We start from the raw sequence: 12,579 nt of genomic DNA on the forward strand, positions 1-12,579 counted from the left end.
CTGTCACCTTACATTGCTCCCTGTTGGTTTAAGACTAATAATTTAAAGACAAAGGGCATTATTAGAAATAAGGATATTTCATAATGACAAGAAGAATAGTTTAATAAGAGTACAATCATAAATGGGTATGCAAATAATAACAATGTCAAAATATATGAAGCAAAAATCAAAGAATTCAAAGGACAAATACAAAAATTCCAATTATACTTGAATATTTTAATATTTCTTTCTCAGCAACTAATAGACATCTCCATCTCATAAGTTTTTGGTAAAGTCATGCAATTTGTGAGCAATTTTATCAACCACCTGGACCTAACTGATATTTATAGAACACTATATGCAATAACTAAAGAATACTATTCCTTTCAGGAGCACGTGTATTTTCATCAACATGGACTGTATTCTGGGACATAAAATGAAAGCCTCAGAAAATATAAAATATTAAAATAATACAAAGTATATTCTCTGATCACAATGAGATTCACCTGGAAATCAATAAAAATATGACCCAATTTGCAATTAGACACTTTAGCAAATCTGTAGGAAGAAGAGAAAATATTTTAAACTAAATAATAATAAAACTGCCAGGATAAGTGAGGTAAGCAAAACTGTAAGGTATTTCAATATAAAAAACAACAACTGTATTCTTATATATTTGCAGCAAGCAACTGAAATAAAACATTGTAGATACAAGTTAAAGAAGATCTAATTAAATGGAGAACTATACTATGTTCATGGTTTGAAAGACTTAATAGTGTTAAAATGTCAACTATCCCCAAACTAGTTTACAGAATCAAGGCAATCTAAATACCCTCCCTGCATGATTTGTCATAGAAACTGACAGATTAAAATCTATATGAAAATGCAAACAACCTGAAATAACTATAACAACTTTAATAAAGACTAACAATTTGATGTGGCACCTGGGTGACTCAGTCAGTTAAGTGTCCAACTCTTGATTTTGGCTCAGGTCATGACCTCATGGTTTGTGAGTTCAAGCCCTGCCTTGGACTCTGCCCTGACAGTGTGAAGCCTACTTGAGATTCTCTCTCTTCCTCTCTCTCTCTGCCCCTTCCCCACTTGTGCTCTCTCAAAATGAATAAACTTAAAAAAAAAAGATTAATAATTTGAAAGACTTACACTACCTGATTTTAACATATTATGAAACTATAGCAAGCAATTAAGGCAGCGTGGTAATATAAAACAGAAGAGGCACAAACATAGACACATATTTACATCTTTGATTTTTTTACAAAGGTGCACAGGAATTCTATAGAGAAAGAATAGTATTTAAGAAGAACTGGATATGCATTTGGGGGAAAAAAAGAAACTTGACCCCTTACCTTACCAAAATATATCAAACTTAGAGGTGGATTACAGAACTAAATGTAGACACAAAATGATAAAGTGTCTGGAAAAAGGAAAAAAAACCCCAGAATATTTTATTTCTTATGTGTTAGGCAAAAGTTTCTTAGAAACTAGAAAGCAATAACCATTAGAAACTGATAAATTAGACTTCAGTAAATTAAAGACCTGATAATGAAAAAATACCATTAAAAAACTGAATACACATGCCACAGACTAGGAGAAAATATTTGCAAGATATGTATCTCAAAAAGGACTGGTATCTAAACCATATAAAGAATGCTTACAACTTAATAAAACAAAAATTCAATTAAAAATAAAAATGTGAACAGATGCTTCAGAAAGGAAAACATGCAAATAGCCAGTCAGCACATGACAAAGTGCTCATCACTAATCAGTGACAGAATTAAAATGAAAACCACAATGAAATACCTGTATACAGCCATAAAAATGGTCAAAATAAAAAAAAAAAAAAAAAAAAAAAAAAAAAAAAAAAGGAAAGTATCAAATGTTTAGAAGGATGTGGAACAACCAGAAGTCTCATTTGTTGCTGGTGGGAACAAAAAATATGATATAACCACTTTGAAAAAGTGGCAGTTTCTTATAAAACTCAAGAGATACCTATCAAATAACAAAGGTAAGTCCATTTGTAGGTAGTTACCTGAAGAAATAAAGGCATCTGTCCACCTAAAGATGTGTTTAAGAATAGTTTTATCCATAATTGCCCCAAACTGGAGACAGGACAGACATCAAAGAGATCTAAATGAACTGTGATCAGTCACCACACAATGGAATACAACTAAGCAATAAAAATGAACTACATCTACAATTAAAAAAATGAATGATTTTATTTTTTATTTTATTTTATTCCAGTGTAATGTACAGTGTTGTAATAGTTTCAGGTGTACAATACAGCGATTCAAAAACTCTATACATTAGTCAGTGCTCATCATGATAAGTGTACTCTTAATCTTCACCTATATCCTCTCACCCATCTCTCTGCTGGTAACTACCAGTGTGTTCTCTATAGTTAAGGGTCTGTTTTTTGGTTTGTCTCTTTTTTTTCTCCCTTTATTCATTTGTTTCTTCAATTCCACAGATGAGTGAAATCATATGGTATTTTTCTTTCTCTGGCTTATTTAGCTTAGCATAATACTCTCTAGATCCATCCATGGTACTGCAAATGATAAAATTTCATTATTTTTTTTATGGCTGAATAATATTCTATTGTATATATATATACCATATATTCTTTATCTATTCATCTGTTGATGAACACTTGGGCTACTTTCATAATTTGGCTATATTGTAAATGTTGCACTAAACACAGGGGTGCATAAATCCCTTTGAATTAGTGTTTTGTATTCTTTGGCTAAATACCCAGGAGTGTGATTACTGGATTGTAGGGTAGCTCTATTTTTAATTTTTGAAAAACCTCTGTATTGTTTTTTACTGTGGGTGCGCCAGTTTGTATTCCCACCAACAGTGCATGAGGGTTCCTTTTTTTCCCACGTCCTTCTAACACTTGTTATTTCTTGAGATTTTGATTTTACCTACTCTAAGAGGTGTGAAGTGATATCTCATTGTGGTTTTGATTTGCATTTCCCTGATAATGAGTGATGTTGAGCATCTTTTCATGTGTCTGAGGGGCATCTGGATGTCTTCTTTGGAGAAATGTCTGTTCATGTCTTCTGCCCATTTTTTAATTGGATTATTTATTTTTTTAGTGTTGAGTTATGTGTAAGTTCTTTACATCTTTTGGATACCCCTTATCAGATATGTCATTTGCAAACATCTCCCATTCAGTAGGATGTCTTTTAGTTTTGTTGGTTGTTTCTTTGCTGTGAAGAAGCTTTTAATTTTGATGTAGTCCCAATAGTTTATTTTTGTTTTTATTTCCCTTGTCTAAGGAGACATATCTAGAATGATGTTGGTACATTCGATGTCAAAGACCTGTGCTCTCTTCAAGGACTTTTATGGTTTCAGGTCTCACATATAGGTCCTTACTCAAAAAAAACGAATGAGATTTAAATGTATTATGCTGAGTAAAATAAATCTTACACAAGAGGACAGACTGTATGATTCCATTTATATGTGGTTCTAGAACAGGCAAATTAATTTATGTCAAGCAAACACACAAACATTAACTGTGTTTCCTTTTAGGTGTGAGTACGTAGGTACAGACTGGGCAACGACAAGAGGTGAGAGAAAATTTTCTTGGGAGATGTTAATATTCTGTATCAGGGCCTGGCAAACAACAATGACCAAATGATCTAAATCCAGACAGCCGTTATTTTTGCATGTCTATTGGCTAAGAATAATTTTTGCACTTTTTAATGGTTGGAGAAAACTATTTCATGATATGTAAAAATTCTATGAAATTCAAATCTCAGTGACCATAAATAAAGTTTTATTGGAACAGAACCATTCTTATTTAATTACTTATTGTCCACTAATGCTTTCTCGCTACAGTGGTAGACTTAAGTAGCTGCTACAGAAACCTAAATATTTACTATGTAACTCTTAAAAAAATATTTGCTAACCCCTTTCTATATCTTAATAGGAGTTTAGGTCACACAAAACTCATAGAATAGCATAGCTTAAGATTGGTGCATTTCACTAATAAAAAAAGAAACCATAAATTTTTGAATTTTCATAAAATTTTCATAAAAATTCATAAAATTTTGAATTTTAATTAATAAGCATGGGGTGATGGATACAAGTGTCTCTTACTTTGAAATGCATGAAAAAATGAGACCGTTTGACATACAGATGGGAAGATGTGATAAAGTAAACATAACAAAATCTTAGAGACTCTAGGTTTAAGACACAATTTTTTTCAACTTTCCTGTATGTTGGAAAAGTGTCATAATAAGATGTTGAAAAAAAAAAAAAAAGCAAAGATCCCATATAATTGAAGTTGGTAAAATTACTTAGTGTTTCAACTCACTTAAAAACTCAGCATGTAGCTGCTAGGTTGGCTACATAAAGTCTTGGTAGTAAGTATGGGTTGTGTACCTTTGTTAAAGTAAGCCCCAGTGTGAACATATTTAAAAACAATAAATTATGTAAATGATCCTTTTGGAGGAGCTTCCTATCCTAAGTAGTTCAACTCACGGAAGCCCCGCAAACAGTACAAATTCTTTAATATGCTAAGAGATCAACTACTAAAATCAATAGCTCTGTTCCCAAGTAGAGAACAAAAAGCTAAACAAAAGCTCAAAGGCAGTCCTTTTCCATTTCAAAACTTTAAGATATTTATCTGGGAAAGAAGGGTGCCTCTCTGTCTTACTTATATAATATTTCAAATAATAGTGCATATTTTGAATACATTTTGCCGGAAGATCACCATTAGTTGTTTTTCACTAAAAACATTGTTTAAATTGTGGCAAAAAACCCCCACAAAAAAACAAAAACCTGTAGTAAAACACACATAACATAAAAATTTCCATTTAACCATTTTTAAGTGTACAGTTCAGTAGTGTTAAGTATATTCACACTGGTGTGCAACCAACCTCTATATTTTTCACCTTCCAAAACTGAAACTCTAAACCCATTAAACAACTTCCCACTTCCTTCACTGCTTCTGTCTAAAAAAATTTTTTTTTTACTTTGAACAAAATCTGATTAAAAACATAACTTCCATTTTGATATGGAAAATTAATTGAAAAAAATGAGTTTCAATGCAGAAATTTATTTTACAGAAGACAAAATTACCCCAAGAATAGGACTCTTCTTTAAACATGGAGATGACTAAATAAAATAACAGGATGTGAGTGCCAGGTTTAAAAAGACCTTATAATTTTGGAGTCTTTCTCTAATATATGTTAGCGATATTTAAAGCAAGCAAGGAATATTGTATCTACATAAAGAAATTTATCTAGGACTTATAATTTTTTAAGGAAAATGCATTTGTAGTCTACTAACTGTAAGATATATTATTATAAAGATTAAGGTAAACATCTAAGAAAGTAGTTACATCAGAGGGGTTAACTGATAAATTTTACCCATTTTCCTTAAATGGAAGAAATTACATCAATTCTCTACAATCTCTTTCAGAGGACAGAAGCAGAGGGAATACTTCTTAACTCACTCTGTGAGGCCAGCATTACCCTAATACCAAAACCAGGCAAAGACATCAGAAGAACAGAAAACTACAGACCACTATCTCTCATTTACATAGATGCAAAAGACCTCAACAAAATATTTGCAACTGAATCCAACAATGCATAAAAAAAAAATTATACACCAAGACCAAGTAAAATTTATCCCAGGTATGCAAGGCTGGTTCAACATTTGAAAATCAATTAGTGTAAGCCATCATGATCATCAACAGGCAAAAGAAGGAAAAATCACATAATTGTATTAATAGATGTAGACAAAACACCTGACAAAATCCAACACCAATTCATGATAATAGCTCTCAGTAAACTGGGAATAGAGGGGGGAACTTCCTCAACTTGATAAAGAATGTCTACAAAAAATATATATAAAGCTAACATCATACATAATGGTGGGAAATTTGAGGCTTTCCCACTAAGATCAGGTATATACAAGGATGGTCCCTGCACCACTTCTTTCCAAGATTGTACTAGAAGTTCTAGTTAATGCAATAAGACAAAAAAAAAAAAAAAAAAAAAAAAAAAAGGAAATAAAAGACACACAGATTGGGAAGGAAGAAATAAAACTGTCTCTATTCAGAGATGACATTATTGTCTAGTAGAAAATCCAAATGACTGAAGAACATAACAAAAACTCCTGGAACTAATAAGCAATTAATTACTGTTAGGATGTCCTTGGAACCACAGTAGAGGGGATAGCCATCTTGCCAGTGCAACCCAACGAAAAGCCTCTAGTAGCTGCCAGAACGAATTGGAGGTCAACCAATCACTGAGCAACAGCACCACCTGACGCTAAAAAGGCCCACCCAGACCTAAACCCTGAACCGCTGCAGCTTAAAAACCCCACCCCACCACACCTGGGTGCGACTTCCCTGACTCCTCTCTCTCTCCCTGAGTCACCGAACCTCACCCGAGACCTTAGTTCCCAAATAAAGCCTTTGACTGCTAAAATTTTCTAGCCTCTGACTCCTATCTTTACCCTGCCTTACGCCTGACCCTAACAATTACAATAATAAGGTTGTAGGGTATAAGGTTAATATAAAATCAATTGATTTCTGATATACCAACAATGAACAAGTGGAATTTGAAATAAAAAACACAACGCCATTTACATAGCATCCCCCCAAATGAAATACTTAAGTATAAATCTAACAAAATATGTACAAGATCTATATGAGGAAAATTACAAAATTCTGATGAATGAAATCAATGAAAAAACTAAACATGGAAAGACAGTCCAGGTTCATGGATAGGAAGACCCAGTATTGTCAAGATGACAGTTCTTTCCAACCTGATCTCTAGATTCAATGCAATCCCAATCAAAATCCCAGCAAGTTATTTTGTGGAAAACAGAAAACTGATTCTGAAGTTCATATGGAGTGCCAAAAGATACAGAACAGTCAACATAATTTTGAAGGAGAAAACAAAGTTGGAGATCTGACACTACCTGACTTCAAGCCTTACTATAAAGCTACAGTAATAAAGATAATATAATATCGACAAAAGAACCAGCAAATAAATCAGTGGGAAAGAACAGAGAGCCCAGAAACAGACCCACATACCTAGAGTCACCTGATCTTTGGCAAAACAGTATAGGCAATAAAATGGAACAAACACAGTCTTTTCAAAAAATGATGCTAGAACTGGACATCCACATGCAAAAAGATCAGTCTAGGCACAAACTTTACACTTTTCAAAAAATCAGCTCAAAATGGATCATAGACCTAAATGTAAAATGCAAAGCTATAACATTCCTAGAAGATAATATAGGACAAAACCTAGGTGATCTTGGGTATGACGATGACTTTTTAGTCACGAAAGGCACGATCCATAAAAGAAATAATTGAAAAGTTCAACTTCATTAAAATAAAAAACTTCTGGGGGCACCTTTGGTAGCTCAGTCAGTTAAGTGTCTGACTTTGACTTAGGTCTTGATCTCGCAGTTCATGAGTTCGAGCCCCATGTTAGGCTCTGTGCTGACAACTCAGAGCCTGGATCCTGTTTCAGATTCTATGTCTCCCTCTCTCTGCCCCTTCCCCTTCGCACTCTCTTTCTTTCAAAAATAAAAAATAAACATTAAAAAAAATGGGGTGCCTGGGTGGCTCACTCAGTTAAGCATCCAACTTTGGCTCACGTCATGATCTCCCAGTTTGTGGATTCTAGCCCCGCGTCGGGCTCTGTGCTGATAGCTGGAGCCTGGAGCCTGCTTTGGATTCTGTGTCTCCCTCTCTCTCTACCCCTCCCTCACTCCTGTCACTCTCTCTCTCAAAAATAAATATACATTAAAAAAATTAAACATTTGTATTAAAAGTTTGTCTTAACAGTGATATCTCTAAGAAAGAAAAGTTTCATAACATACTGGTCCAAAACATGTTTTGAGATGTTATAGTGCTGATCGAATAGTCAGGCAACTCATTTTCAGATTTTAGTCAGTGGAATGGTCTTATTCCAAGACCAAATGCTATGTCTCTTGACAAGTACATCCTTTATTTGAGGGGGTCTGCTGCTAGTTTACATAAAGCGCTTCCACAGAATGAAGTATACAAAGAGCACATGGCCATGGTACCTACTATGCTCCAGGTTCTTTCTAATGGCTATGAGTCACAGGTTCTAGGAGGAAAGTTTCTACCCGAAAGATGTTCAGTTTTCAACAGAAAATATTTCTCAATTATAGTCAACTCTTTTTTATTTAGAATGAAATTATGGGAGCCTGATTCTAGGGCTTAATTATGGCTTTCCTTTAAATTCTTAACATTTCTCTGTACAGGTCTTTTGTTTCTAGACACTTTTCCTATCTTCCTTTTCGAAACTTCCCTTTCTTGTACTGGTAATGCTGACATTAAAGCTAACAGCTAATTCTATGCTCTTGGTTTCAGTGTAAACTTTACTGTTTCTTCTCTGGATTTCATGAATTCAAAAGTTAATTAATTTAATATAAACTTACTGAGGGCCTACTATATACTAGGCACTATTCTAGACGATAGAAATATACATTTTTTTTAACGCTTATTTATTATTGAGAGACAGAGAGAGACAGAGCATGAGGATGGGAGGGGCAGAGAGAGGGGGAGACACAGAATCTGAAGTGGGGTCCAGGCTCTGAGCTGTCAGCACAGAGCCAGATGCGGGGCTCAAACTCACAAACCGTGAGATCATGACCTGAGCTGAAGTCAGACACTTAACCAACCGACTGAGCCACCCAGGTGCCCCAAGATGATAGAAATAGAAAAGTAAACATATTGAAGTCCCTGTGCCCATGGGGACTACTTTCTACTGTAAGGGAAAAACAAGAAAGAAGAAAACACAAATTAAAGGGATGGAAAATAGTGGGAACACATTTCACATGGATTTCCTATAGGCTGAGGGGAGAGAGAAGGGACTCTCATGTTTTCTTTTTAAATACATTTTTAAAAAAATGTTTACTTACTTCTGAAAGAGAGAGAGACAGAGCATGAGTGGGGTAGGGGTAGGGGTAGAGAGAGAGGGAGACACAGAATCCAAAACAGGCTCCAGGCTCTGAGCTGTCAGCACTGAGCCTGACACAGGGCTCAAACTCACGAACCACGAGATCATGACTTGAGCTGAAATTGGACACTTAACCGACTGAGCCACGCAGGTGCCCTGGGACTTTCATGCTTTCTAACTGGAGGTAACACTTGCTTTATTCTGTGTGTCTGAGGAGGGTTTCTTGACAGCAAACTCTTTCAAAGAAAGTTTCAATGAATAAATCTCTTTTATAGAAAAATTCAAGGTGTTTTCTCGAGGGAAAAAAATTCCTCAGCATACAAGAGATTAAACTTTTGGTGACAGAAAGGGAGATATAATCATCAATATGTCTTAGATTATCTCTTTCACTGTCAGCTACTAGTTCCTCTTTCCATACCACAGAAATGCCTGGGGGCTTTAATGGCGTATCTAAATCTTTTTTTTTTTTTTTTTTTTTTTTTTTTTTTTTTTTTTTTTTTTTTTTAGCACCCTTACAATATAAAATGAGGGCACTGGAATAGATATTAATAAAAATAGTAACTGACACTTACTGAATGCTGACTACTTCCTGGAGGTGGATTCAAGTTAATGATGACAGCAGCAACAACAAATATAATAATATAAGCAGAGTACATGGTGGAAGACACTGTTCAATTCATTTTACATACATTAACTTATTAATCTGTCCAACAACCCTACAAAGTAGTCCATTAATAAACCCATTTTTACAAAAAACTGAGTTAATTTCCCCAGGCCATGAAGAAGGTGGAGGAGTCTAGATGCAAAGCAGTGCTGTCTGACTCCACAAAGTTTATGCCTCTCACAACTCATCTGCTTCTCACAACAACACCCATTTGAAAGATGAAGAAATTGAACTGCGGGGAGATTAAGTATCTTGTCCGAAGTCACAAGTTAAATATGTGGTGGTGTTAAGATTTCACCAGAGACATTCTGCTCCAAAGCCTAGAGTCTTAACCATCATGTTCTGCCACTTCTTATGAAATTACCGAGACTCCTCTCAGCTCCATACTTCTATGATTCTCTTCCTGAGTATTGATTATATCTAGTAAGACCTAGGTTTTGCTGTTGATATGTACTGTGTTTTACAAAAGGTTTGAGATGTAAAGTATTATTTATATTCTTAAGTTTTATAAGGTAAATCATCAATTTCAGAAGTTTAAAGTTTTGTTAGGAAAAACTTCTCTGCAAGAAAACAAGTGAGGAAAACTGGAGGTCAAGTCATTACATCTGCAGTCACTCACGCATTTCTTATGAAACCCTTATGATAATATGACATTTATAGCACATTTTAGAAAATTGGAAGTATTGTATCATAGGAACTCCACTTAAGACCAGCTAATTACAACTCCACTGTGTTAAACCAATGGTAGTTAATATTTTAGTGCAGTAAGCTGTACTTTTATTTGGAAAAAATAAACTTTTGGAATAAACTTATTTGGAAAAAGGAAACTTTTATTTGGAAAAAAAATTAATAGCATTTCAACTCTCTGTAGGAGTTATTCTACTAGGGAAGTAGAGAAAATACAGTGGAGACTTTAGGAACAAGTGTATGTGAAGGTTTGTTCATTTTTCAGTCTCCTGGTGAAGTTATATATGGGCCTTCTTCCTGTACCACTAACTTGTTTCTTCTGATTGGCTAGAAAAAGGGTATACAATCAATACAATCCTATTCATATACATCAGGTACGTGCTTCCTGCTAAGGCATGCCAAGAGGCTCCTATGTTCTGCCAAAATAGACATGGCAGGTTCATTTAGAAGGAGGGGACTGGTAAACTGTATTCAACTACTGTATGGCCCCCACATCCTTCACGATGACAAATAGCTACCCTTACAGGGGGTAGTGTAGATAAAGAGAATTAGCACACTAATTTTCTCAGCTTTAGCTTTGTCTGGCATGCAACACTCTAACTGAAAGAGGTTTTTGGCTGGTGTACATTTTGCCTTTTACACCCTCAGGATAAAGTCATTTGGAAAGCTTCCCATCTTCACAGTATATGCCCCTTTCCACAACTTACCTCATCATCCTTCTTGGCTGTGTTTGCTAGTGAGAGGTCTACACATGTTCTCATCATTTTAAGAAGTATAACACTAAGACACAGAATTTTCAGGGAGAACTGACTCCAAAAGAGTGAGATCACCAATAAGCAAGGGCAGTGAATCCAGGGAGTGCAAGGCCACCAATATGTGTGAACTTATTAATTGTAATTATTTTTTTTTCTAAGAAAAGGATTTCCTTAGTCAAACCTCCAGGGCATCAGATCAAAGGGAGATACTGCCACAGCTGGACTGTGTTTTCCAGCCAATTGGCCTGGAAAGGAGAATCTAGACAGTGTCCTGGCAACTGTTTAACACAGCAGCAATCCATAAAAGAGAGGGAAAGAATTCTTTAGACCGATTTTTCAAAAGGTCTTCCTTTACTTCTTTACTTCTTAAAGGACAGTTTGAGAGTAATGTCAAAGCCCTAGGGGATGTAGGCACTCTGTAAGAACCACTGACCCTGGGAATTCAGAGCATCCTTCTACAGATAGAAACAAAAAGTTTTAGTTCACAGCACAATTTTTTTAAAGACATATATTTATAATTAATTATCATAAAAAGTATATCCCAAACCTACTGGCAGAATATTTGAACAATTTTCTACTTCCAGTTTGATGTAAGTCACTATGAACCTTACCAGGACACTGCTGAATCACACTAGATAAGGTAGTTTATTAATAAAATCACAAAAGGAGAAATTTATTTATATGCCCTGGAAGTTCTCCCAAAAATGTACATAAAGAAATTATAAAGGTGAATATTAACACACAAGAAAAAAAGCCACAAAACCCAACCACACTATGTCAGAAGCATAGCAATACACACAGGAGTCATGTGAAAATGAGAACACAGAAAGCACACCAAACAATTTCATGAATTACAAAGAAACAAGATGTGAGAATGATTGTGTAAAAAAAAAAAAATGAAAGCAAACAAACAGAAAACATTTCTATAGTTAAAGAAAGGTGTTTCTCACCGTTCTGAACAAAATGGCTGAACTAAGAGCATCTGATTGGCTATGCCCATATACCCTCCTCCTCATCCTAGGGGAGAGAGTTGACAAAGGGAACAATGTCCCAGAGCAGCATGGGAATGAAAAAGAGTTGGTTAGTATTTAAAACAAAGACATAAGCATAATGTAGTAGAAGAAAATGGTCTCTAAATTCTTGACTCTTCTTATATTAGATTCTAATTCCCTAAATTCCCTAACCTACTCAAATTAGTAATTAGTTTGTTGTTACACTTCTACTCTTCCTACCTTTCCAGGATACTGTCTCCATTTCAGAGCAAGATCTGGGCAACATTATCAGGTTGAAGGCTTTTCTTTATTTTTGCCTTTTCTTCAAACTTTCCCCATTTCTGTTTGCCTCCCACTACTCCCAGGCATCCAATTCTTGTATTTATACATTATCAAAACCTATTTCAAGGAAAGAATCTAATACTCATCTTATATGCACTGGCATAAATTTAATTCTGGGTATCAAGAACAGGCAGAGATAGCAAAAGTATTTCTTGGCAAAGAAAGACTGCTGACCTCAGACAGACAGT

At 34.9% G+C, this 12,579-nt stretch overlaps 1 protein-coding gene across 14 annotated transcripts in view; it reads right to left on the reverse strand.

Annotated features, from left to right (window-relative positions):
* The window catches only part of ERC1 (ELKS/RAB6-interacting/CAST family member 1), a 518,359-nt gene that overhangs the window by 71,262 nt on the left and 434,518 nt on the right, over nucleotides 1–12,579 (reverse strand). For 4 of the 14 annotated variants that reach the window (XM_043565015.1, XM_043565013.1, XM_043565016.1 and 1 more), the window contains one exon: nucleotides 12,008–12,074. The exons of the other annotated variants lie outside the window; for them this stretch is intronic. In XM_043565015.1, the coding sequence (XP_043420950.1) occupies nucleotides 12,048–12,074 (27 nt within the window). In that variant the 3' untranslated portion in view covers nucleotides 12,008–12,047. The remainder of the gene's footprint in view (nucleotides 1–12,007; nucleotides 12,075–12,579) is intronic. 14 annotated transcript variants of the gene reach the window in all.

This window comes from Prionailurus bengalensis, chromosome B4, assembly GCF_016509475.1.
Source record: "Prionailurus bengalensis isolate Pbe53 chromosome B4, Fcat_Pben_1.1_paternal_pri, whole genome shotgun sequence".
NCBI lineage: Eukaryota > Metazoa > Chordata > Mammalia > Carnivora > Felidae > Prionailurus > Prionailurus bengalensis.